This window comes from Pagrus pagrus (genome assembly GCF_965226575.1).
Source record: "Pagrus pagrus genome assembly, chromosome: 7".
NCBI lineage: Eukaryota > Metazoa > Chordata > Actinopteri > Spariformes > Sparidae > Pagrus > Pagrus pagrus.
The window spans coordinates 28,908,335-28,935,448 of record NC_140191.1 but is presented as its reverse complement, the minus strand read 5'-3'; the positions used below and the strand labels follow the sequence as shown (position 1 = coordinate 28,935,448).

The following is a 27,114-nucleotide window of genomic DNA, read 5'->3' as shown; positions in this document are numbered from 1 at the left end:
GTGCAAAGAGTTTTTAAAGCCTAATGTAGCAACATAAATTGTTCAGACAGGTTTGTCTGACAGTGGCTAAGAAGAGAACAAACCCATCAAGGTTACTGTAGGAGGATGTATTGCTGAGATACCTTTTACCTGAAAGTACAATCTAAAATAACAGCTAAGATCTGAGCTACTGCATAGTGAAAATACAGCATGCAGAGGTGGATAGAGCTGACAGTGTCAGCCTACATGCAACTAAAGCTCCATTCATTACCTTTCCTGCTCCTGCTTTATGATGTTTGGGCTGAATCATTCGGCTTTGATCACATTAATGGGAACTTAGGGTTGAGTGATGGTTCCTCCATCATCATGGCTCACCTTAACAAGTTTTCTAATAGGAATCGTGATACATTTCAAAGAAATGGGAACAAAACAGACACAGGCCTTTATACTCCAGTCCATTTCTGAGAACTGTACATGTTTACAGTCATATTTCTGACGACAAGCACCCACTGATGACTCATTCAAAGTCTCCAGCTGTGTGTGTTGTGCAACATACCCACAAACATTCTTACCTGTTCTGTTAATCGACATTTAGTGATTTCATCAAACCTACTGGTGAGCCCAAGTATTCCTGCTGTGCATACTACAGCCTTTGTCTTCCACGTTATGCAGCTTGGGAGGATAGATTGCCTGATTGTGAGAAAAATCCAGTAGCAAAAAACCATATCAGTCCTTTTAAAGCCAGCTGTCTGATCTCCAGCAGAGCCCAAAAGACAGTCAGGAGGATCCGAGGAGGAGGGCAATGCAGATAAGATGTGTGTGAGTTTTGGTATTGGGTGGAGGATGGAAAAGGCTCGAGGGGAAAGAAAGTGCATTAGTAGTTCAGTGATGAACACCTAATTAAGCTGATCACATATGTTTCTATATACAGCTTTACCAGCTGTATAACCAGTAGGCCTACTGGCATTTTTCCAACAGCCCTTTTGGCCATACCGAGTCAAACCACTCCGATTTGCTTTTCCATCACTGCGCCGAGTTGAGCCAAGCCGCCCGCGATGGACCTGCTCTGGATTAGGGCCAAGCTGTGCCTGCCCTGCCTCCAAGCAGGCTACGATGATGTCTCGCAACTGCGGCCAACCCATAACAAGCACCGGCTTTTCAAAAGTCTGCGTGTTCAGCCCTAAGTACTTTTGTAGCTTCCAACTGAATGTCTTTATTTTCTCTAATCCTGTTTGTACTTTCAAAAATCTGCTATGTTTTACTGGTGAAAATGCAACCTTTGAATGATAATGATGATATTTTAGACAATTTTCTGTTGCCACATTTGTGGCATCAGTTGGGGGATTGCCATCTCCTTTCCTGTTTCAGCATGACAATGCCCCTGTGCACAAAGCCTGGTCCATAAAGAAATGGTTTTCCCAGATCAAGATCAAGATCAAGTGTGGAAGACCTTGTGTGGCCTCCACAGAGTCCTGAACTCAATTCCAAATGCGAGACAGCCCAGGATGAGTGTTCTGCTTCACTGAAGGTCTCCGTGTGCTCCAAACAAATGTGTTTTGGTTTGTCTGACATCTCTCACAGCTTCCTCTGTCCAGTGTCATGTCAACAGTCGAGTACAATGTGGGCTGATGTAACGTAATGTACAGCCTTGCTAGCCCCTCAATGCCAGAAACACTCACTGCAGAAGTGCTTGAAAAACACTTTTGTGTTGGATGCAATCTGTATGATGATTCACATAATGTTAATGTTACTGAATTAACCAGAACATGTTTGAGGTCAGGTGAAGAGACAGCAAACAGTTACCTGACGTTACATTGCAAACTTGATCACACCCAGTGCGTTTTACTTCCTGACCAAATTGAATGTGTTCAAAATGTGTGCTGATATTTCAGAATTAATTTAAGCCTTTTCTGTCGTATTGTCTAACAGTAGCTAATGGGTTAGCAAATATGTTGTTTTAGCTTGAAATAAGGCGCAAAGTTATTTTCACTATCTATTATCTTTTCAGTTGCTGATCAATTAGGAAGCAGTGAAATGGTAACTATTTTTCAGATTCCCTATGTTTGTATGACTTGCAACCTAGAAGGCAGCAGTACGAAATTATTCTTGTGATATATATTCAAATATTTTTATTGAATCTTCAATTTTCAATTCAACAATTATTACGTACATATACGACCACACACCAACTGAAGGAAAAATAAAATAGATAAATACAAAACAAACAAAAAAACCCCCAAAAAACAAAAAACAAAACACATTACTACTAGGGCGGAGGGGGGTGGGGGTTAAGCGTCAGGGTTATCTTGTGCAGGCACAGAACATTTCTCATTAAAATAATCAATAAATGGCTGCCACACATTGTGGAATTTCTGAGTACAGCCTTGAGAGGAGTACCTCAATTTCTCCAGCTTCAAATGTGCGAGTACTTCCTCAAGCCAACGTTTATGTGTTGGAGCATTAGGGCTTTTCCAATTAACAAGAATTCATTTCCTGGCAAGAAGTGTGACAAAAGCAACCATACTTGCTTGATTTGCTGAGAGTGTGATCCCTTCCGATGAGGCACCAAATATTGCCATAATTGGATTGGGGCTGATCCTTTTCTTACAAACATAGGAAATGCCATCAGAGATAGACAGCCAGAAGGAGCTCAACACTGGGCACGACCAGAACATGTGGCCAAGGGTGGCCTCCACCTGGTGACATCTTTCACATCTTGGATCTACATTGGCGTATAGCTTAGCCAGTCTGCTCTGAGAAAGGTGAAGCCTGTGAAATATCTTAAACTGAATTAGACCATGTCTGATACAGATAGATGATGCATTCACTCGACTTTTTGCCAGTTGCCAGGTCACATCCGGTATCTGCAGATTAAGATCCTCCTCCCATTTGGTTTTTATATGGTGAAGGGAAGGAGCAGCTACATTTTGGATTGTATCATATACAAATGAAATAAAGCCTTTTGTTTGTGGATCCCTGCTAACACAATCATGGATCCAATCTTCCTCTATGGCAACTAGGGAAGATGAAAAGCATGTCTTAGTGTAATTTCGAATCTGTAGATATCTGAAGAAATGGGTGTTTGGAATGTCGAAACGTACCTTTAGATAGTCAAATTCGTGGCACAGTTCTGTTCCATATGAAGGTGGATATGTATTTATTAATTTCAGTAAAGAATGCTTTAGGAATAAATGTGGGGATCGTCTGAAAAAGAAATAAGAATCGTGGCATTATAGACATTTTTATGGAGTTAATTCTTCCTGCCAACAATAATGGAAGGGACGACCATCTTGTCAAGTCTAGTTTAGTTCTGTCCAGTTCCACCTTAAAGTTATTTTTAAAAAGATCCTTGAATCTCTCAGTAACATGTACACCTAGGTATTTAAAGGAGTCATATGTAATCTTAAAGGGGAACATGTCAAGAGGCCTCTGCTTTGCAGCCACACTTCTAATGCAGCCACACTTCTAATGCAACAGGTATAGATGTATCTGGGTGTGAAAGGTACAAAAGGAGATCATCACAGTATAATGAGAGTTTATGGTTGAGGCCGCATCGGTCTATGCCCAATAAGCTGGTATTTTCCCTCAAGGAGACAGCCAGAGGCTCAGCAGCGATATTGAACAATAGGCGTGACAGGGGACACCCTTGTCTTGTACCCCTGAAAATCGGAAAATAGTCTGATATAAGGTTATTTGTGCGTACAGAAGCCTGTGGATTAGAATACAAAAGATTTGCCCAGCTACAACATTTCTGTCCAAACCCAAACTTTCTAAGAGCTGCAAATAAATAATTGTACTCCACCCTGTCAAAGGCTTTGTGTGCATCTAATGATATTAGTACCTCTTGCGTGTGACTGTCGCTTGGCGTATAGAGTATGTTAAAGAGGCGACGTAAATTGCCAGCTAGATGCCTGCCAGTCATAAAGCCTGTCTGATCTCGGTGGATTATATTGTGTATGGTTGGTTCAAGTCTCGCTGCAAGGGTCCTTGTCAAGATTTTATAATCAGAGCAGAGTAAGCTGATTGGTCGGTAAGAGTCACATTTTAGCGGATCTTTACCCTTTTTGAGAAGAACAGATATAGTTGCCTGCGTTATTGTTAAGGGTAGAGTTTTCCTTTGGAAGGCTTCTTCGTATACTTCGCATAAAAGTGGCACCAGTTTAACAGAAAAGGCTTTATAAAATTCAATAGGGTAGCCGTCAGGGCCGGGCGACTTCCCGGATTTGGATGATTTAATGGCCCTTTCAATTTCAGCCTGTGTTAGTGGTTTCTCAAGTGCGTTGATACTGTCCTGGTCTAGAGACGGCATATTTAAATTATTGAAAAATTCTGTAATCAGAGTGTCGTCACCTGCTTCAGATTTATATAAGTTTTTGTAGAATTCTCGAAATTGTTTATTAATCCTTTTTTGTTCTGTGGTGCTACCGCCGTTATCTAATCCAATTTCAGTAATGAAGCTTGTCGCCGCAGACTGTCTAAGCTGATGACTTAAGAGCTTGCTAGCGCGTTCTCCGGATTCATAGTAGTTTAGACGTGATTTTCGATGTAAATCCTCGACATTATAATGTCATATTCAGTTTGGAGTGAAATTCTTTCCCGGTAGAGATTTTCAGAGGGTGTCGATGAATGTTCCTGATCAATAGCGCAGATTCTCATCTCTATTTCTGAAAGACGTTTTGCATTCTTTTTGTTGGCACTGGCAGTATAGGATATTATTATTCCCCTTAGATAGGCTTTTAGCGTTTCCCATAGGCAGCCTTTACTTATCTGTGGGTCTTCATTGGTTTCCATAAATAGATCAATATGATTGGATATGTATTTTACAAAATCTTGATTAGACAGGAGGCGAGGGTTAAAACGCCATGTTCACTGAGGGGCTATGTTGTCAGGAAAGCTGATATCCATTACCACCGGGCAATGGTCCGAAATGACCATGGTCTCATATTCAATTGACTCAAGTAGGGGAATTAGCTGTTCATCCAGAAGAAAATAATCTATTCTCGAATAGGACTGATGGGCAGGTGAGAAAAAGGAGTATTTACGGGATGTTGGGTTTTTGAACCTCCAGTCATCTAATATCTTATATGTCTGTAAAAAGGAGTTTATATAACCTGCAGACCTGCTCAGTGTACCTGTTTGTTTGGAGCGATCTAGCTTGATGTTTAAGGCACAGTTGAGGTCGCCACCCAGTATTAATTTAATTTAATTTATTTACGAATTTAGGTCTGGGAATGATGAGAAAAGAGCAGTGAAAAATTTAACATTGTCCCAATTCGGGGCGTAAATATTGACTAGCACCACTGGTATACCATACAATTTTCCTTGAACAATGATATAGCGGCCATTTCTATCACTTATGACATGGGATTTGACATTATTCTTGTGATAACATTTGAGCTTCACACAATGCGTGATGTCAGGGGGGAATGGCCGCTGTGTGGATATGAGAAGGGAATTTTCATGGTTTAGGTTAAAATAAGTGCTTCCTTAAGTTAAGGTAACCTTCATCGCCATGGTTACAATAATAAACTATGTCGACTCATGGTTGGAAACAAACAGCTGCCTCCCGTGTTACAGTCTGATGTTTTGTTGAGCCATCCATTAACCCTGATCTCTGTCTGTGGACTTAGTTGCTCTATAAAAATGTCACCTGACCTTTTCTCCTTCGCTACCTTCATAATTACTAAAGCTGCTAAAAGGCTTTGTCAATTTAACATAAACATGTATTGTTTTAGGGCACTTGCTGAAACTTCTGCTATACTTCTTGAGACAACCCTCCAATTATCACCTATCTCCTTCTCTATGATGGCAGGATTTTGGCCTGACATATACTGTATGTGTGGCTATTCAGAACATATTACATTTGCTTTGATGACACATTTTATAAAACTCTTTTGTTTTGACATGCTAATGCTAATAAGCACAAATAAAGGGAGATCTTGATGTTGCAACATATTATTAAAGTTTTTTTAAGACAGTACTGGGCAGTAACGCGTTACTCAGTAACTCGTATCGCATTACTTGGTAACTCATTACTGTAATATGATTACTTTGCCCAGTAACAAGTACTGTAAGGGATTCTAATTCAAATTAGTAACTGTTTTACAGCTGCTGAATATAATGAAGGAATGATGGTGAGATTCTCACCATGTGAAATAAGGACGATCAGACATATTTATTATGTATTATTAACTATATATTATAATATGGACAAACACTCACATGTTTTTACAGCAACTCGTTGATGTGTGAATAGTACATGATTATGTGCCTATTGGTTACTGTGGTTTTCTACAGTACATTATCAGTTACTGTAATTTAATACAGTACAGTTTCTGTTACTGTGATTCTTTACAGTACATTTCTTGTTACTGTGATTTTATACAGTACATATTTATCTACTGTGATTCTTTACAGTACATTTCTTGTTACTGTGATTTTATACAGTACATATTTATCTACTGTGATTCTTTACAGTAGTGGCGTGATTACTGTGACTTTCACAGTAACTTTTTGTTTGCTGTAATGTTTGGCTGAATACACAGTATTCTACTACTACTATTTCACAGCGATTTTTTTTTACTGTGTATGATTTGATGTACTCAGTATATTTTTTCACAGGCGCACTGCTGTCCCACCTTGTGAATAACAACAGCTACATCAGGGTGCTGTTGTCGACTTCAGCACTGATTGGAAAACTTGAATATCATGCTCCAGACCCCACGGTATTACCAAGTAATAAGTAAAGCGATATTATTACTTTTCTATGGATTAAAAGGTATAAAGTTAAACTTATTGCTCAAGACTGAATTTAGATAATTAAATAGGATTTGTGGGAAAAGTTTGTTTGTCCATTTATATATCAACTTTGTTAAAATAATTCTGCGTTAATTTAGAACTGGAGGAAGGAGATCGGAGTCAGCTCAAAATTCAAACAAGGGTTTATATCTTGTACAAGAGGAGCATTCACAAAGCAACACACAAGTCTGTTACAAAGTGAAGACTCAATGTCTGAGGAGAAACACATGGTATTTATCTGTCTCTGTGGGTGTGTTCTCATCCTGCCCTTCTGTACCCAAAGTCATCACTCACACAGAAGGAAGTGATAATAATGAATATACATTCATTACCTTGAGTGATTTACTCAATACCTTACATGTGTCTTAAAACAATACAAAGAATCACAAGTTACAGGTCATAGTTCATATTTAACAGTCTCTATCAAAGCCCGGTCCATAAATCATTCTCAGAGTGTGGTTTTGAAGAACTTGGCTGGCTTGGACAGAACCCTGACCTCATCAAAAATACATGTGTGATAAACTGCCAATGTGGACAGTGAGCGAGGCCTTATCACCCACTATCAGTGTTGGACCTCGCTAATGCTCTTGTCTGAATGAGAGAAAATCCTTGCAGCCAGGTTTAACATCTGGTAGCTAGACTAAAAGCAGAAGTGTGGAGGCGACCATAGCGGCCGGCTGACCATCAGAGTATTAATGTGCGGGTGAAGGTGGCATGTGTTGTAAAGCACTTTAACACTAGAGAAGTGCTATATAATCACAGCTCATTCACAAGACAGAACCCACACGTCTCTCCCTGATGATAAAGAGTTTCTGGTTGACTTTTGGATAACACAGACAATGAGACAATGAGGAGATTTAGATAAAACTTTAATGATCCCCCAGTCAAAATGAATGTACATAGAATGAACAAATGATAGAAACATTCAGACCGCAATAGAGCACACAGGTTAAAGGTGAATGGATAATAAGCTGTACAGTTTAATGGGTAAGCTGATGAAGGAGCTTTATGTATTGGAATGTTAAGGTAGAGAAATGTGTGCAGATGTGTGTTAACTGCCTGAAATCACAGTAATGACATCATGAGGATGCTTTTTATCCTTAATAACAGGAAAGACATGCCAGATGAGTGTTTGATTGATTTAATTTTGTCATTTAATCAATCAACCTACCAGATGCCGTAAATTTTATCCCAAAGGTTTATTTGACCTTAACTTTGATGAAATCTGAATATTGACCACATGCGAGACGGGGATCCATTAACAAACACACACAGCTACTATACTGTATATAATTATTATGCTTGTAAGGTATTTCTGTAGATTTCACTCTTTCCAGAATACTAAATCCCACCATTACCTAAATCCAAATGTCCCTCCTAAAACTGTCAATGTAATCACTGTAAAGATGATTACAATTAAATATGTTTAAACAGAAGCGCGAGCACCTGGAAAAAATAAAAACAGGCAAAACATCAACCCTTTGGGATTTTTCCAATATGTCCTCCACTATAGTACGCACATGCATTCAGAGACACAATGAAATGATTTCCTGAACTGTTTAAGCCACCAGTGGAGATAATTCCATTCTCTGTCATTATGTTGTCAATAAATCCCGGCGAGATTGTGAACAACAGAGATGACAATATGAACACCTCACAGCTTTGTCTGTCAGGACTGGTGGTATTACTGGGTTGGTTATTACGTGTGATTTTTCATGTTGTACTGAAAAGCTGAGCAGTGGGTCGGACTTTTTCTTTGGTGAAAATACAGTGACAGCTGACGAACACGCTGTTATGCAATTACACCTTGAATAACAATCAGAGACACACCCAGGTCTGTCCAATCACACGAACACAATAAGAATAGTCTGTTATCTTTCTGAAAATGACTCATAACAGATGACTCATCTGACTTCGTGACTTCACTTTTACCAGAAGACCCTCTGTGGTTGAAACATAACATCAGTAGTGTGTCTTTTTTGTGTGTGCATGATTTGGTCTCTGCTTTTGTCCTCATCAGGCTACACTAATGAGTAACTGTGACTAATTAAATGCACACATTAATTTGAATATTTCTCTACATTACGGCAGAAAGCAGGAGTAATAGTAGTTTTAAAGCATGCATATATCAAATGTATAACAACAGACACACTTACAGTACTGCTTTCAGTCAGCCCGGTGTTCTGATGACTTCACAGCTGCAGCCTGCTGCACTGTGCACTGGTAATTCGTCTGTTAATATTAAGGGTCGAGCACTATTTTAAAAGCCATCCACCTGCAGCAGCTTCTGCTATGCTTTGTCATATGGAGGCATGGCTGTGGTGGAATAACAGAGCGCCAGCAGACCTGGGACCAGCTGACCAACAGCCTCTTAACGTAATGTGCAGGACTTTTTCAAATAATAGATTCATTAAAGTAGTGCTGCCAGACAGACAATTAGGGCCCTATTTAATTGGTCTACAGCACATGAAGTCTAAAGTGCTAGTGTGTTTAGGGCGTGTACAAGTCCATTTTGCAAGTTAAACAGCAGATAATCTGGGCGCACTGACTTCTGGCAAGATAGCGTGTTAAGCAGTAGCTCGCATTAGAGGCTGCAGCAAACTAGTCCCAAAGTTTGAGTTAGAAGCAGTTTAAGGAACACTCCGACAACCATAATCATGGTAAAACCTGCCAGACTGAAAAATGGTGATGAGAAAGGCAAAATGGCTCAGGTTGCGGCGAGCACAGAGGCGATAAACAATGCTGAGTCGGCCATCGACCACGACTATGCTATGGATGTTAACATGGCTAACAAAAGAAAAGATGTCACTGATGGTACTAGATGCGTTGGTGTCTGAAACTCAAGCTACGCATCTTGTACTGTTCCTGTTCTCTGATTCTCTCTTTAAGTTCCTTGTTAGTTCCTTGCAGAAAGAGCATGAACGAGGAGTGTAACGGGGTCATGGGACACTTTTGGCAATTGTAACAGCGTAAAACAGCATTTGCACATTAAGTTCTGGTTTTGAGTACTTGTTTTTTTTCTTATTGTAGTTCTCAACAGAAATGTTCAATTGCACTGTTTCATTTGCTTGTTAAATGTGAGAGGTCTTAAATATTAGGTTAAAAGAAAATCCAACAGGTCAGCTGGTGTGGCAATTTGTTTTAACAGGTTTCCAGCTGATATTGTAACACACAGGACAGACAGAGAAGGTCACTGGCTAATAGCAGTGTTAAAACTTGAAAGTAACTTTTTTATACTAGTCAATGTACATGGTCATAGAACCACAGCCCCAAACAAACAAACGTTGGAAGATATCACAAATACAGTAGCAGAGTTAAAATCATTCCAGCCTACAGATCTTATTTTAATGGGAGGTGACTGGAATATGTCTCCTGATGAGTGGGAAGACAGGTGGCCATCAAAGTTTGACATCTGGAAAAACAAATGTCATCACATTAGGAGAGCTGATATGGTTGAAAGTGTTGAGGATGGTCGTCTGAATGTTTCAGAAATCTGTTATGAATGGTGTCCTAAAATTAAAATGGCTCAATTCCTTTGTTATGCACAAAAAACCCCAAACATTTGGTTTACCATCCCCAATGCAAGGTTTTACTGCGATGTTGATTATGATTTACACAAATTGCCTGTGAAACTCTTAGACTTTCATCAGCAGGTTCTCCTCTATTGGAATTTATTGTACAAACATAATTTTACACTACACAACACACCCCTGTGGAACAGTAGGTAGATCTTGACTAATTGAAAATCATTGTTTCAAGGAACTTGGATGGAAAAAGGAATTCGGGCTGTAAAACATTTAATGGATGAAAATGGTAATTACCTAAATTATGGAGACCTTTGTGTCAAATTTAACTTTCAGTGCCCAGTTAGAGAATATAATAATTTTGTTCTGTATTTCTACAATTAGAAATGACTCAAAGCCTGTGTCATAGGAGCTGATGAAGTTTGCAAAGTTACAGAATAGTTTAAAGTTTCTTTCATTGGATTTATTGTGGCACCTTTGATAATGAAACACTGAGAGCTTAGGGACTAACAAGGATTAAAGGGGTCAGAGAGTTTTGGATAAAAGCTTGATATAATTATTATAATCATCTTCTGTCTACACCCTGGCAAGAATTGAGACTCAAAGCCCTGATCACAGAGCATTTCCTTCTTTTAATTATGATTTCATGATCAGTAAATGTGCTTTTTAAAATGGAAAATGTCCAGCAGACCACCAGAGCCATGACAATCTCTCTCTGTCGGGTCTTATGAGAACGAGTCTGTCTTCTGGAGCAGTATGATTGCGCCTTCTGCTGTTCAAACGGAACAACACAAACAATGATAGGTTGGCAGATATCGTCACGGTCCCACGATGGTATCACGAAATTCGGTATATCGTTACATAGGCTTTTCAAATTATAAAGGTGGCACTAACTATTTTCACGTTGAAGGGCAGAATATTCCTGTTGAGTTTTGGATGAATCCCATAAAGAGTAATTAGAGTTGTAAAGACAATGGTGTCCAAATGGTACATGATTCATATTGAAATCAGCATGTGAAACACTGCAAGGGAGCTTATTGAGTCTGTGCATCACATTCAATAGAGGCAAGAGGATTATACGTGTGGATTTTAATAACTTGTCTTTCCACAGGTGACACTTCAGGCAAACATTCTTCCAAGCTCCACCAGAAGACAGGCAGGACTGGATCGACACAGTTCACGAGACCAACAATTTAAATCCGCTGCACTGGAATCTCATATAAACAACTTAGGCAATAACTGAGTTTCCGTAAGCCCTGGACAAACACTCCCTGTCTGACAACGCTGCTCACAGGAAAAATCGATGTCTCTTGTGTAAACAGCAGAGGAGAAGCAGATGCAGTCATGTTTCTGTAGAGCGGGATCGAGTTGTACCGAGACCACCGATCCCCCCATGCTAGCTGGAATAGGGGTGTAAATGACATTTTGTGACAAACTTACTACAGAGAGCAACCTGTTGCCCGGGGACAACAACACCACCATTTGAGGTCAGATTGACTTTGGCACAAACTAAGGTTAGCTGCAGTTCAATACACTCTGAATGCAATACTCCCATGTGAACTTACTTTTCCTTCTTGACATCTTGAGAACTTTACTGTTCAGGTAGCTGTAGTTTCCTTGTTTATCAGCTTTTCTCTCTAATCTAACAAAACGCCATCTTAGCAAGCTATGAATGCTACCACAGTGAACCAGTCGGACTGCCCTGAGGTGGAGGTCCCTGTCCCTGTCTTTTTCATCATTGGCACAGTGAGCCTGGCCGAGAACCTGCTGGTTGTGGTGGCCATCATATGGAACAGGAACCTCCACTCCCCCATGCACTGCTTCATCTGCAGCCTGGCGGCCTTCAACACCATCGCCAGCCTCACCAAAAGCTGCGAGACCCTGATGATTGTGTTTGCCGATGTAGGACAGCTGGAGAAGAAAGGATCCTCGGAGAGGAAGCTGGATGATGTGATAGACTCCCTGCTGTGTATGTCGTTTGTGGGCTCCATTTTCAGTTTCCTGGCTATTGCTGTGGATCGGTATGTATGTATTCCTTGGATTTGCATACAGAAATGTTTTAGATCAGAATCAGAATCAGAAACAGATTTATTGCCAAGAAGGATTTTAAACCAACAAGGAATTTGTCTAGGTGAATAAGGTGCAGTGACTATAATATATACAATATAAACAAACAAACAGAGACAAAAAGTGTTGGATGATATAGAAAATAAAAGAAGAAAAGAATTCTGCATTAATGTAATGCAAAGATTCAAGGGCGGTGCTGGGTTTGAGTGGCAGAGTGCAAGAGTCAGTGTGAGTGTCAGTGTCAGTGGGGGTGGGGGTGGAGGTCCCGGGACTTGCTAAGGATTCCAACTGCAGAGGGGAAAAAACTGTTCATGTGGCGGGAGGTTTTGGTCCTGATGGTCCGCAGCCTCCTGCCAGAGGGGAGAGTGTCAAAAAGTCTGTGACCGGGCTGAATGTTTATAGGAAACTGTATATTTAATAGACTGAAGGATGGATTTGAATTTATGATGTATGAATCTATGAATGTATTCCAACCCAGTCTAATCCACCAGAACCCCCATATCAAAGGCAGGCATTTTAAAGGGAAATCTGGCTTCAGTGACGTAAAGGAAACCAGATTAATGTGATCTGTTTACTGCTAACCCGGCTGTCTTGAGTGGTTTCTCAGTGGATTGTGGGCCCTATGACCAATTATCCTCTGCTCATATTTAAATTCAAAGCATCAGGTCTCGGTAACTAGGACTATGGGGAGAATTTTCTCTGGACTCCGACTCAGTCATCCACAGCTCATTAAAGGCAGTGATTCTGCTTGTTTTTCCACGTCATGTACACTTCACTGTTACGTTATTGTTTGTTTATTGTGGCCAGCCTAAGGCACACCTGTGCAATATTCATGCTGTCTAATCAGCATCTTGATATGCCACACCTGTGAGGTGGGATGGATTTTCTCGGCAAAGGTGAAGTGCTCACTAACACAGATTTAGACAGATTTGTGAACAATATTTGAGAGAAATGGTCTTTTTATGTATATGGGAAATGTTTTAGATCTTTGAGCTCAGCTCATGAAAAATGGGAGCAAAAACAAAAGTGTTGCATTTATATTTTTGTTCAGTGTATATAATTAATTTTCATCACTAAGATGATCATATCAAAGATAATAATAATAATAATAATCAAAGGTTATATAATCAGTAGAAACAATAGGAAGAAAATAAATATTGTTAAAAATTATATATAATATTTCAACAATAATAATTATATAAATAATAGTGAGAGTGGATATTTGATTAGCACTACATTAGTAGGAAAACGGGGAGAGAGATAGAAGGGAAAGATATGTATGTTGCTGGGTGAATGTAAAATGAAGGTGTGTGTGGGTCTCAGGAAACAAGAGAAATAATTATATAACAGCAATAATAATAATAGTAATAATAATAATAATAATGATGGTGTATGTGTGTATGTGTAATGGCTGATGTGTGTGTGTGTGTGTGTAAAATGATGGGTGTTGCTAAGTGAAGGTGGGTGAGAGGAGATGAGATAAATACAGAGATGAAGGAATTACAGTATGTTAGTCATGGGGGGTACATATGTACGTGGCTTTGGTTTGATTGTGGTTGGGGTTTAGATAAGTAATGAATGTATTCCAGGTGTCATTAAAGACTGATATATGGTTATATATATATGGTTATATTAATTTAGATTTAATTATGGATTTTAATTGTTGATAGTGGGGGAACTGGTCTCTCCCATCCCCGTACTTTTGGATTAGTGTGTTAAACAAAGTAATTTTAAGTGTTTTAAACTGTCTTATTTTAACCTGTGCCTTCAAGCCTGTGGATATCACGTAAACTGAAGTGCTAGCATGATAGCACCTGCTCAGCACCAAACAAAAGTCAGACACAGAGATTAGCAGGTGAACATAATGGAGCATTTAGCAGCTAAAGAGACAAATATCTCCCCCAGGCATCAGTAGAGAACAAAAACAGCGCTCAAAAAAGATAAATATTGGACTTCATCAGCTGGACACAAACACATCTCCAAATTAATGATAAAATTGCTGTTTTGTTTGCCACATCAACATAAAGGATATGTCAATGTTGTGTTCACAACTTGTTTCAGCTGCCCCCAAGAGACCAAAAAATGTAAAGATTTAGAACATTCAGATGTGTGGAAGCCAAAGAACGGCTGTGTTTGCAATTTGTAATTTTTTACAAAAATCTGTTATCAAGTATTATCTTGTGGTCACGGGTTCATTTATGTTGTTATCTCGAGGAAACAAAAGGCCAGTTTCTGAAGGTAAAGACGTAACTATCACAAGAAAACATCAGTTCCAGTCAAAGTCATACCATACAGTGTGAATTATTGTCATGAATAACTACACAGACAGCATTTACTTGTGTCAATATAAGAAAGCCTAATGAAAACATGTAAACAGGGTGAGATACAAACCACTAATCTAGGAAGGCTGCCTCATGTTGGGCTGGTCTCTTGGAGGAGCTGTGGTGATTATATGTGCATCTGTTTGTTTGATCTGTCCTACATGGGCACATGTTAGACCTTTATTAAAGTCTGACGCATTGATCAATGATGGATCTGCCTTGACCTGACATTTTCATCTTAAATCAGTTGTTAAAGATGTCAAGATGCCATCTATGCATGCTGGCATGGCAGAACACAAGATAACAAGAGGGTTTTTTTCTCTTGACAACAGGTTGATTATCGCGTTATCTCGAAATAACAAAGCTTGTTTTCTTAAGATAACAAAATAACTGCTCTTCATCTTGAGGTCATTTAGAAAAACGATTGCGAGCATGGCCGTTCTCACCTTCTGTACAAATTAAAACTCAGAAGACCATGATAATTTGAGAGGATGATTAAATCATTTGTTTTCCATTTCAGTTACATCACCATCTTCCATGCACTTCGATACCACAACATCATGACAATGCAGCGGACGGGGGCCATCTTGGGTGTCATTTGGACGACATGCGGGGTGTCAGCTGTGCTCATGGTGCAATTCTTCGAGTCCACCTTCATTATTATCTGCTTTGTTGTCTTCTTTATTCTCTCCTTGGCAATTATCTGCTTCCTTTACGTCTACATGTTCATGCTGGCACGCATCCATGCCAGGAAGATCGCTTCCCTGTCCAACAACGGTTGGGGGAGGGGTCGTCATCAGTGGTGGCGGGGCAACAGCATGAGAGGGGTAATGACTCTCACCATCCTGTTCGGGGCTTTCGTGGTGTGTTGGTCACCGTTCTTCGTCCACCTCATCATCATCATGGTTTGCCCCTTGAACCCGTACTGCGAGTGTTACCGATCCCTGTTCCAGCTGCATGTGGTGCTACTGATAAGCCACGCCCTCATCGACCCGGCCATCTACGCCTTCCGCATCGCTGAGCTCAGACACACCTTCAGGAAGATGCTTTGTTTGGACTGGAGGCGTTGCTGACAGAGAAAATCTCTTTGCACCTTTTATTTAAGCTTTTGTTTATCTGGGGAAGATGTGCAGCTTTTCTGTACCTGCAGACTGTTTATATGGGGTTGCATATATTTACACTTTGTAATCAACAATACATAGTATTGTATCTGTACTGCCACTGTAGCCGGTCAAGGACATCCTGCAATATTTAGTTTTCTTTGTGTTTGTGTTGTTCTCATACATTTCCGCAGAACAGTGTTTCTGTGTATGTCTCTTCTTTTCACTTGGAAATCTTTTCTCTGCCTTGCTGGCTGTCTAACCATCCATCCATCCCTCTTCCTCCATCAGCCTTTCTCTCATGAATGAGATGCAATCTCAGTTCACCCCAAGTGTCATTCTCCTCAAATCCTGTTTAAAATGACCCACCACAGTGACACGAGACATATATTATGTTATATAGACATGTTATTTCTATTATTATTATGATTAATGCAAACAACATGATAAAATCAGCTCACCATTTCACCTTTTGCTTTTATTCAGACACATAAATAAAATAATTATTTACATGACTCATTTCAGCTGAAGCTCACATTTATATTTCTACATGTCACAGCTACTCTACATAAACATGGTAGTGAGCATGCAAACAGCATGTGGGCTTGGCCTCTGCCCAATGTGACATCACAGTCAGTGTTTTCATGGGAACAGTACTTCACAATAAACAATAACAACAATTATGAATCACAGGTCAACATGTCATGTAGGAGGTGCATGTACAGCAATCAAAACGGAACCATTGCTGTTATTTTTTTTCTTTAAATAAACCAGTAGGTCAAAGAAAACATATATGTCATTATCATAATTGCAAAAGCATTTAGAATACACATTATTGTAAGCTACAGCGAGGCAATAACTACACAGTACAGGAAAAAACATCCTTTTAATGCTGTTCGCTGTTATGTGTTATGTTATGTTTGTTTAAAAGAATCTCTTATCTTGCTGTCTACATGTAATACAAATGGCTTGTTCTTTTTTGCAATAGATAATACTATGTAACACATGAATCTACGACCAAGACATGACGCAAAACATTTCTTATCAAAAGCAGTTGCACTTCATGATAAAGCTTCTCATTTGAGAGGTAAGCACCACTAACACACGGAGAGCACTGTGAAGCTATTGGTACATTCATTTTTACATTTCAAGTGTAATCTTATGGCATCTTTACATTGAGTAAACTGTGGAGCAGGCAGGTGGTCTGGAGAGATCATCGTGGGGCATGCTGAATGAATGAAGCAGCTAAAAAAAACATGGTACAAAGTACATACATTCACATCAAAGCAGAAACAGCTGTAGCTATTTGAGGAAGCTGCCCGTTAAATGTAGCACCGACCCTGTGTCTAAGCTGCAAGCGTATCAGCTGCATTTCCACTCACATGTCTGACCCAACAGATGTGCTCTCATTTCAATCCATGCCTCTGCCTGCAGCGGCTCTGTGCAGGCTTGCGTCAGAGAATAAGACTAAAAAAGCAACTTTTTTTTCAGAATCGCTTAAAAGTTTGCCTTGTGAAGAGCTTAAAACCACCAAAAACAGACATTACCAGAGCTTGTGACATGTCATGTCAGCACTCTTTAAGCTTTTTGTGTTTTAAATAAATGATTTTTAGACAATTCAGGAAAGGACAAACTCAGTTGACCTTTGTCAGGACATCATAAGCACGTAGCATTCATCTTCTTGGTAACAATATTACACACATGGTTAATGTTGTGAAACGATGGCAGTTTAGTTAGGTATAGGCAACAAAACTACTGGAAAGGATTGCAGTTTGGGTTAATGTAAGTATGTTATTAAGTCAGGTTACACATGTGATGTAAGATTTTTTTTTTCCAAACTTTACTTAAAGCGTTATAATACAATATAAACGCTCAGTGCAACATTTGAACGGCTCTGCCGCAAATGCACATTTGCATGAAGTCAGAAGAATGCAAAACTAATGACTCAGATACCATCAGCAATATATGATGCATATTCACAGCAGTAGAAGGTACACAGCCACGTTCCCACTCCTTTTTTAATGTTCTCCAATACTGGACAACAAATTTTGTGGATCTTTGTTCCTATGAGAGAATCTCAAATGTTCTAAATGCTTCACATTCACACTCTTTAATCCACATTTCATATGTGATGTAAATGAAATAAGTCACAACTTCACTTACTGTATGGACATAAGTTAAAATATGTCAGTACTGACTTTTGGTTTCTGAAGTGACATGAATGCTGGTCTCCTGCTTTAAAGTCCTGTGTGTGACCCCCTGATCACTTCCCAACACAACAGGCCTTATACTCCACTATGTTCTATACACATGCTATTTTCCTCTATGATATTTGCACCTAAAATGACAAGAACTGCAAAGGTGCAAACACATTATCCACCAGGTTCAGTCTGTCTATTAGAAGGAACATGATCTGGTCAAGAGTGAAAACTACCAGTTTTATGTTCTGTAGGTGGATTAAATTAGTTGAGGAACTTCTGACAGACTGAGCTTGGATTTTGTGTTTGGTGCCTCGTTTCCTCTTTTTCATTTAACACATTACTGCCTTTGCAGCCCTTATTTAGTGCTTATATACTTGCTTTTTAACAATCTGTTAATGTAGACAAGAAAAAAGACAGAAATGTGTTATTATCCCTCAAAACTGTCATATAAGAGCATTTTTTATCTGATCCTCCTGCATAACGGTAGTATGTTCAGACAAAAAAAAAACCAAAAAAACAAAAAGGTAATGTTGATATTAGGAATAAAACATGCTCTGAGTTTGTCACATCACAGAAAGATGTGTTATTAACAACCTGACCAAATTTGAATGACCAAAAGAATTGCCAAGCATGTAAAATACAGTTTCAAAATCATGAAAAAACGTACAGTTTTCTCTGATCTGAAACACTGGGGGGCGTCTGCTGGAGGAGCAAGGACCACACCCTATTGCGGGAAAGATGCCAGCTCTCCCAACTGTCAAACAACAGGATGAACGGAAACATGGATGGTAGCTGCAGTATAGGGCTTGTACAGCCATACATGTTTGAGCCATCAGAGCCAGAATCCTAATCTGAGCAAGAGGACACTGGGACATCGGATGATCAACCTCGTTCCTCTCAGTCTGCAACATTTTTCCTTCTCATTTATGAATGTTAGCAATATGTATTAGCTAGCATAGTCCAGCCAAGTAATGTAAGGCCACCCTGTGTTGTAGAAAGACACAGTGTACCCAGCATATTTTTAGTTTGGTTGCACATCACAGAATATATAGGTGCATGAACCCCAGCCATGATCAATATTATTCAGACTGCAGCAATAAATAATAAACAGTGTAGTGTGAGTTTCTACTGACTTACCTACACATACCTGCAGATCGTCTGAAGGTTTTATGTGTGAACTGCTCAATTTCATCATTGCAATACACAAGCCGAGCAACAGAAAATCTATATCAGGGCTTCTCTAAGTCTGAGACTGCGTGTGGGCCTCCCCTCACACCAAGTTTGGAAAAAGGCACCCCCTAATAATGCACACCCCTCTTCCACTGTTTAGGCACCTAGTTTCACTTCATTCTTGGATGCCTCTTGGCTCATAATGTAACTTAATCACACAGACACTCTTGATTGAGCCAAGACAAGCTAATATTGCTGATTGAATTAATGCCAGAATACATCACATACATAAAAAACGTCTATTCTAAGGATATTAGTTCCTGACTGTGAGAGTAGGGGAAACACTCAAATTCCCCTAAACCTCTCTGTCTCTGAGCTTAATGCTGTGTGTAATAATAAAGTGATGCATCTTCCATAATGATCATTAAAATTATGAATCCACAATCAATAGAGTACTAATACTACTTGTTACCTACTCCGACAGGTTCAGAATCGATGTACAGAGCTTCTTGAAGAGCAACGGAGCATGACTGTTCATCCATGCTTCAAGCCTGTATGCCTGATCCCCGACTCTCTGCAGAATGCCCTTAACACGTACCAGATAGACAATGGGCCACTGGAGTTGAAGGAGAGAGCTAAGTTTAACAAGAAAATATCTTTTTACTGACTTAAAATACGTAAAAAATAGATTACAATACTCAAGAATATTATCGATTTTGATTAATGTGCACATACATGAATCTGAGTAAAAATAAACTATGGAATGGTTCACTGAAATCTTCAGGATCAATATCTCAAAGGAGACCAGGACGCTGGAAAATAATAAGATGCCTCAACTTAAAGAAGTATTTCACCATTGGAAAGACAGCCCCTGCATTAAACTGTGCTGTCCATAGGGACTGGTATCGTTAAGATTTTAATGGTACTAATACTCCTACTAATACCGCTCATTGATCCGGTACTGTAACGGTACCCTAATCGGTCCTTTTGTTACCTTTTAAAGTGAAAAACAATTTAACAACAGAATGAACAATTGCTTTATTTTTGCACTATTTTGAACAAATAACTATTATAGAGTATAATGTAATGATAAATCAAATAAGCAGTTATCTACGAATTTTTTTAACATGTTCCAACAGCCATGTTCAACAATTCACTAATAGCCGTCGCTATGGGTCAGCTGAATATTTAGCTGTACATTCATGAATTCTGTCTGAGGTTTGGATGATGCTTTCACCATGTGAGACAGAATTCAGGACCGCATAGCTAAACATTCAGCTGACTAATGGTTACTAACGGATACCAACTCATGTCTGCATATTTTAACTAACTCTGGGATGGGGAAACGAGAGAGGAACTACGAGCCAGGCTGTTGGAAACTGTGCATTTCTCCATCTGTATGTGATGTACTTTCACTAGATGTTTTGAAAGATTGCTTGTGTTCCCGCCCTTACATGCAACGAACATGTTGCACTGTGGCAACGAGCAATGTCTGCATCGATTCTCGTGAGGTACAACCACACTTTTGAACGTTTGACTCTCTCCGCCATTGCCCCTCGGAGCAGGGTGTCTGTGTCTCTGTCTGTGCCGCCTAAGTGTGAGAGTGACAGACAGGCAGTGAGAGCCCGCCCCCTGCACAGGACAGGCTCCCACACAGTTCTCTGTCCAGGATTGGGAATAGTGAAAATCCATCATAGATGAATGCCTTACTTTTTCCAGTACTCTAAGCAGAACCATTGTAGCTGTCTATGCAGTAGAAAGACACAAATGTTTTTGAAATTTGTGCTAAATGACCAGAGAAAACAGGGCTGTGGTATTTCCTTTTGCTCAAAAGGTAGAAAACTTAGAGCAACCAGAATGTACTGCACTGCACTGGACACATACGCACTCCTGACAAATAAACATGCAGAAGGGTTTCAGTTTAGTACAGTTTAGCGATTGGAGCTGTGCTTGGTTTTGGCTAGGAAACTGTAAAGCAGCCAGCTGGAAACAAATGATATGGTATTACAGCTAAACCGTACACGAAATTATGTGCCTGAAAGCATTTTTGTCAAGAAACAGACAATGCACAGGATCGTGGTTCAGAATTTGGGCCGGCTTCCAACAGTAAAGACCAGCTCATTGTGGAGCTGTTTCCCATGTAGGTTTCTCAGCCAATATAATCAACCAACACATATAATAGACATATGATCAAGCAATAACCGGATGATCAGTCTTTCTGAAGATGTAGCAGCTGGGTGGTGTAAATCGACTGCTGTCAGCCAAAATGATTTCAGGCAGACTGCATGTTGATGAATCAAACTGTCATCTTGTTGGGTCCTGGAATAACCAATCTGGAATAATTATCTGATCTGACAGTGGACATCACAGACATAGACAAATACATAGCTAAACATGTCTGTATTCTTTCTGGTGCTTAGTGTCCTTTTAGACAGCTCTGTGGCCACAGTCCTTATCCCAACAAAGCTGCCTGTCCAATATCCAACTTCTCTGGTGACCCTCTGCATCATGTCACACTGGCACTCTGTCTGTCCTCTGATTGGAAGGGACTATTTTGTGACAACAGATAACAGTTGAAATGACTTGTCTGCTGGGTCAGACATACTGATGCATATGAGCATAAGATTGTACCCTCTAAACCAGGGGTCTCAAACTCCCGGCCCCTGTGCCATACCCCTCCATGTGCGAAATTATTTAATTTATTATTCTAAATTTAATTCCAAACCGAAAAAAAAAACCTGGATAATGGACACAGTTCATGGACGGTTTCAATCAGGTGAATATTACAATATTTTTTCGTGGAGTTCAGTGGAGATTCTATCTGCCTGATATGCAAGGAAAAACTTGCCGTTCTAAAGGAATATAATCTATAATATATAATATAATATAAAGTGTCATAACTAAACATGGAGAACAATAAGAGAAGTTACCAGGGAGACGAGAGGAATAAACAAACCACACAGCTACATAGAGGACTATGATTCAACAAGGTCTTTCCAATAAAGTGGAGAAGGACACTGATGCTGCAGTAGAAGCAAGTTCTGTGGTGAGTGAATTAGAAGAGCTTGTTCAACAATATCTATCAGCGAAAACAGTGGCATTAATGAACAGTTGCACTCCATACTCTGTGGCGCTTGATGAAAGCACAGACTGGACCAACAATGCACAGCTAGCCATTTTCATTAATCAAAAATTTGAGGCGACAGAAGAGTTGCTGAGCTAAAAACTAAATTCAGAGAGGCAGAAGGAAAAGCAGACATGACTGGACAATTTCTGAGAGAACTCCCGCTATCCTTCCCAGAGCTGTCCAAAGTGTTGAGTCGGGTAATGTGCCTTTATTGAAGCACATATCTGTGTGAGAAACTGTTGTCGACTAGGAACTTTAATAAATGCAAGTACATCTCCAGGCTTACTGATGTGCATCTTGAAGATGTACCTAGGGCTTCAACTGTGACCGCCAGCAGGGCAAATGTGGCTCAGCTGTGTGAGCTGCTAAGTGTCTGGCAAGAAATAAAGTACCCATCTATTCAGGGTTAGTTAATTTGTTAGTTCAGTGCAAGGTTTACTTTAAATAAAGTTAAAGTTATTTATATGGACAAATGTTTTTCATTCTGTTATTCTGATAGAAATAACACACAATTTTCAAAAGTGGCCCTCCTACGAGATAACAATACCAGTAGTGGCCCCTAGCTCATTTGAGTTTGAGACCCCTGCTCTACACAATACCCCAGGACAAAACTGGGTACCAAAGTGCGGACCACGAACCTTACAATTACACGTAACCACCCTCCCTTTTCCATTGTGGGGTATAAAAACACAGAGGAGTAGTTTGGAAATGACTGAAACATGTAAACTGCATGCATAAAATCAAACGGCAACTCCAGTTTTGGGCAAGTTGAAATTGTTATTTCTCTCTCCCTGCCTCCTTTCTCCCAGTTTACAGGAGTAAAATGTGTAACAGCTCGCAATGTAGATAAGGGAAATTTCCTCCGGAACCTTGTTAAAAGCCGCCTGCCAATGTGACTGGATGAATCGGTAGTTCAATTAGCGGTAATGTCATTTGGTGGATGGCAGCTGTGCCCTCCAGGGGAAAGTGATGCAGTGGCCAGGTGACCGAGACAGTCCATGTTCACCAATGTCTACTAATGTAAAACCATGACCTTACTACGCATGCATTATTTTTTGTCATAACTATATCAATGCACATAGATTACCCATGGATTACCATAGTATTAGATGTGTGTTTCCCTATGGGCTCATGGTATTACATTACACATTGCATCATGCACTGTCATTAGCTAACCTTACATGAAATGATGCTAATCTACACAATGCAACACACAACGCATATTAGTGGGTTACTGCACATTATACAAAATGTATTAACGGTTTATTCAACTGTGGACTAAGTCAACTGCTGTTATTATAACATAAGCAGACAGGCAAACTTACACTCATTGGTTGGCTGGTAACGCTGCCAACAAAGGAGCCAGATGATGGAGGGACAGGAGGATGAAAGTCAGGGAGGGAGATAGTCGGCTCAGCCCAATGTGTGGGGACAATGCGCAGGACAAAATCAATCCACCTTTTCTTCAACTCCTCATTCTTCGGAAATTTAAATAAAGCGACCGAGCTGTTCTGCAAATTCTGGCTGCAGGGAAAGATGCATTTGCGAGACGAAGGCATAGCTGGCTAGCTAGCTGACGAAAAGACGGTGTAATAACTCAAGAACTGACAATGCTAATGATGCTTCCCATTTTTATAAGGCTACAGTGTGAGGGGAGGGGTTATGCTGAGTGCGCCATCGAGGCATGATTTCATCGAGGCCTGCCCAAAAAAGTCTTTCAACATGTCTGTAACATTTCTAATGCATTTTGAACTAAATATCTGATTTTCCTTTTTTACCACAAACATTAAGTTGTTTAATGCTGCTGGACTGTGAACTTGTGTCTTATTTTCCTTGACAGTACAAAAGATGCAACTTTATCGAGTGCCTCATCTCGGTGCCTTTCTATGCTCTGCTAACAGAGAGCGACAGCAGCTAACATTAGTTTAGAAATGGAGTCCAATAACATAAACCAACGACTGGCTTCCGGCACGACACAGAAGTTCCACAGTGCCCCTTTCAAAGACACCAACGTTGACTGTTGGTGGGATATGGGAAACAGCGATCTCCTGCTTACATTCTTTCTGTGTACTTGAAGAATAAGGAGATCCACTAGGTGGCAGATTAGGGCTGAATCATCCCTGGCTCACTCCAAAAAATCTTACTTAAGAAAACATGCAGACATTGAGGTCTAAACTACATTGTTAATGCATAGATATGTAATTGTGCTATTCTTTCTATCGGACAATCACTGCCATAACAGTAGAGGATTGCGACAGCTGGCCAACACTGATCTATGTCTATAATCAGAAACCTCTGGATGTCCTTCCTGTATGTAGTTGTTTATGCTTATTTGTTATTTTTTTGTGTACTTTAGTCTTGCCTAATTCAGTTGTTATTATTAGTGCATCATGTAAAGTGTAAGAACTGTAATGGGTTGGGTGTTTATGCTGGAATTGTAAAGAAAAGGCATTATCATTTCAAGACTTTATTCAAACAAGTTAGAGATAATGCAAAACAAGGAGTAAATACAGAACAACAAATAAACAGGTGTCAGGCAGAGTTCCAGCACTTGATGTGATTGCTCCAAATGTAGTCCTCAAATTCTGGCCTGTAAAGTAACAGATGAGCAACGTGATTAGATCACACAAATTCAAATTGCAAAGAATGTCTTCTGATAAGGGCACTTTTGTGTCCAAGTTACATGCCTGGTCAATATACTGTACACACACAAATAGTTAGGTTGTAAGTGGTGTTTACCAGAAAAAAGCACCAATGTCTGAATGCTAACAAAGCTAGCTTGACAGCTATCAGTACTAGCAATGACTATGTTGGTTGTTTAGGTTCAATATGATAATATTAGGTGTTTACTTACAGGTGAATGAGACATGAGGTAGCTACTTGTAGTTAGATATTGTGATGTAAACGATGCACCGATACACTCTCCTCCCCACCGCTCGTGAGGACTCGGACTCCGTCGGCGGAATTCGGCAGTTGTTGGACAGTGGGCATTCATGGTTTGGGGGGAGTGGCTTTGGAGAGAGGCCTGAATGCAGGGGGTGGGGTTTACTGGCTGGATACTTTCAAAATCTAGCCTGGGCTTGACAGTTTTTCCATCTTACCAACCCGAGCTTCAATCAGGCCATTCCCATCAGAAAAATGACCATATAGATTGCCTGTGAAAGCAGCTTGCTGTGATTGTGGTCATGGTTAAGGCCTGGGAAATGGGAAACCGCGATCTTCTGCTTTCATATTTTGTGGCATATACTTTCAGTGTACTTGAAGAAAAAAGTATATTCACCTGACATGTCAGGGTTGACTTGTCTCTGGCTGATTACAGAATATCTTACTTGAGAAAAAGCGTGGACATTGAGGTGGAGACTACATGGTCAATGCTTAGTTAAAAGAGTACTGAATTGATTAACATTATGAACTCAAAATTTAGACAGTTTAGAATCGAGTTTTAAAAGCATTGCAGTAGAGTCAACCTAGTACCTACAGTCATGGTCAAAAGTTTACATACACTTGTACAGAACATGTTCATCATGGCAGTCTTGAGTTCTGTTGATTTCTACAACTCTCATTTTTCTTTGATGGAATGAGTGGAATGTAACGCCCGCCAATGTAATAATGTCCACAAACGTAATAAAAATCTGCAGCATTTAATGTAATAAACCCACAAATGTAATACATTTTCCACAAACGTAATAGCCGTTGCCTACTACAAACGTAACATGCGATTTTCCAAAAATGTAAAACTATTACGTTTGTGGGGAAGTGAAAATCTTTATTGCAATAACTTCCCACAAATGTAATAATACAATGAATAATGGTCGTTGTGGTTGTTGTTTGTTTGTTTGCCTATACACCTACTAATACTACTGACCGTGGGTGCAAAATCCAGCTGCTGAAAGTTTAGTAACATTAAGTAGGAGGGTTTTCCCCCAAACACCTGTTAATTGACAGCGCTGAATAAAGTTTATTGACAGAGGAGACAGATTGTGGTTGACAGAGGGAGACAGCTAGCTTGAAAAAAAAAAAAATTCCGTGAGGAAAACATCGCCTGACATTTAAATTTGAATTCCCATTTGCAATAAAAATCTGAAGAAATCTGGATGTATTGCTCATTTGTAAACACAACACTTATCAGTCTATAGGCAAGAATCTAAAGGTTTATTGATTCAATTCAATTCAAATTTGCTTATGTGACTGATATAGCTTTCACACACAAAAAGTTAAATTATCTTGTTAAAATCCTTTTCTCATTAAAAATTCCAGAATCAGTTTCTTTGGTTCAGCACCGCGGACAGCGGTGAGACAGAGAGAGAGATGATCCTTTTTTTTTTTTATTACGTTTGTGGACATTATTACATTGGTGGGCGTTACAAATGTAACATATACTTTTTTTTTTCAGGCCAGACTCAAACCCCGGGCCACTGCAGCGAGGGCAAGGCCTCTGTACATGGGATGCCCGCTCTACCAAATGAGCTAATGGGCACCCCAAATGAGTGGAACATATACTTGTTAGTCACAAAAAAAACATTCATGAAGTTTGGTTCAGTAGTGAATTTATTTAAGTCTTCTGAAAATGCGACAAACAAGTATGTGTTCAGAGATTTGAGTAAGTTATGCTTATGTAGCCTGGACCGGCTAGGTTAAAGTAGAGATGAGGAGCAGCTAAACATGTCTGGTAAAATCACTGGTAACACTTAACAATAAGATACACAAAAATGTGAGTAGTTACTGCGGAGCAAGTAAGGAATGAATTGGTAAGGACTTGATAGTTAAATCGTTCCTGAATAACTGATTTGAGGAGTATAAAGCAGACAATGATGAGTTATACAGCAG

General features: G+C 39.7%; 2 protein-coding genes across 2 annotated transcripts in view; one reads left to right on the top strand and one right to left on the bottom strand.

Annotated features, from left to right (window-relative positions):
• Positions 1–11,969: 11,969 nt before the first annotated feature.
• mc2r (melanocortin 2 receptor) lies at positions 11,970–15,762 on the top strand (the record flags this gene model as incomplete). Its single annotated transcript, XM_084357667.1, has 2 exons — positions 11,970–12,322; positions 15,210–15,762. The coding sequence occupies 2 exons, from the start codon at positions 11,970–11,972 to the stop codon at positions 15,760–15,762; spliced, it is 906 nt and encodes a 301-aa protein (XP_084213793.1).
• A 491-nt stretch (positions 15,763–16,253) lies between these two features.
• Positions 16,254–27,114, bottom strand: part of mc5ra (melanocortin 5a receptor) — a 43,362-nt gene continuing 32,501 nt past the window's right edge. Inside the window, exon 6 of the mRNA XM_084358547.1 lies at positions 16,254–24,877. Coding sequence (XP_084214673.1) covers positions 24,768–24,877 — 110 coding nt within the window. The 3' untranslated portion in view covers positions 16,254–24,767. The remainder of the gene's footprint in view (positions 24,878–27,114) is intronic.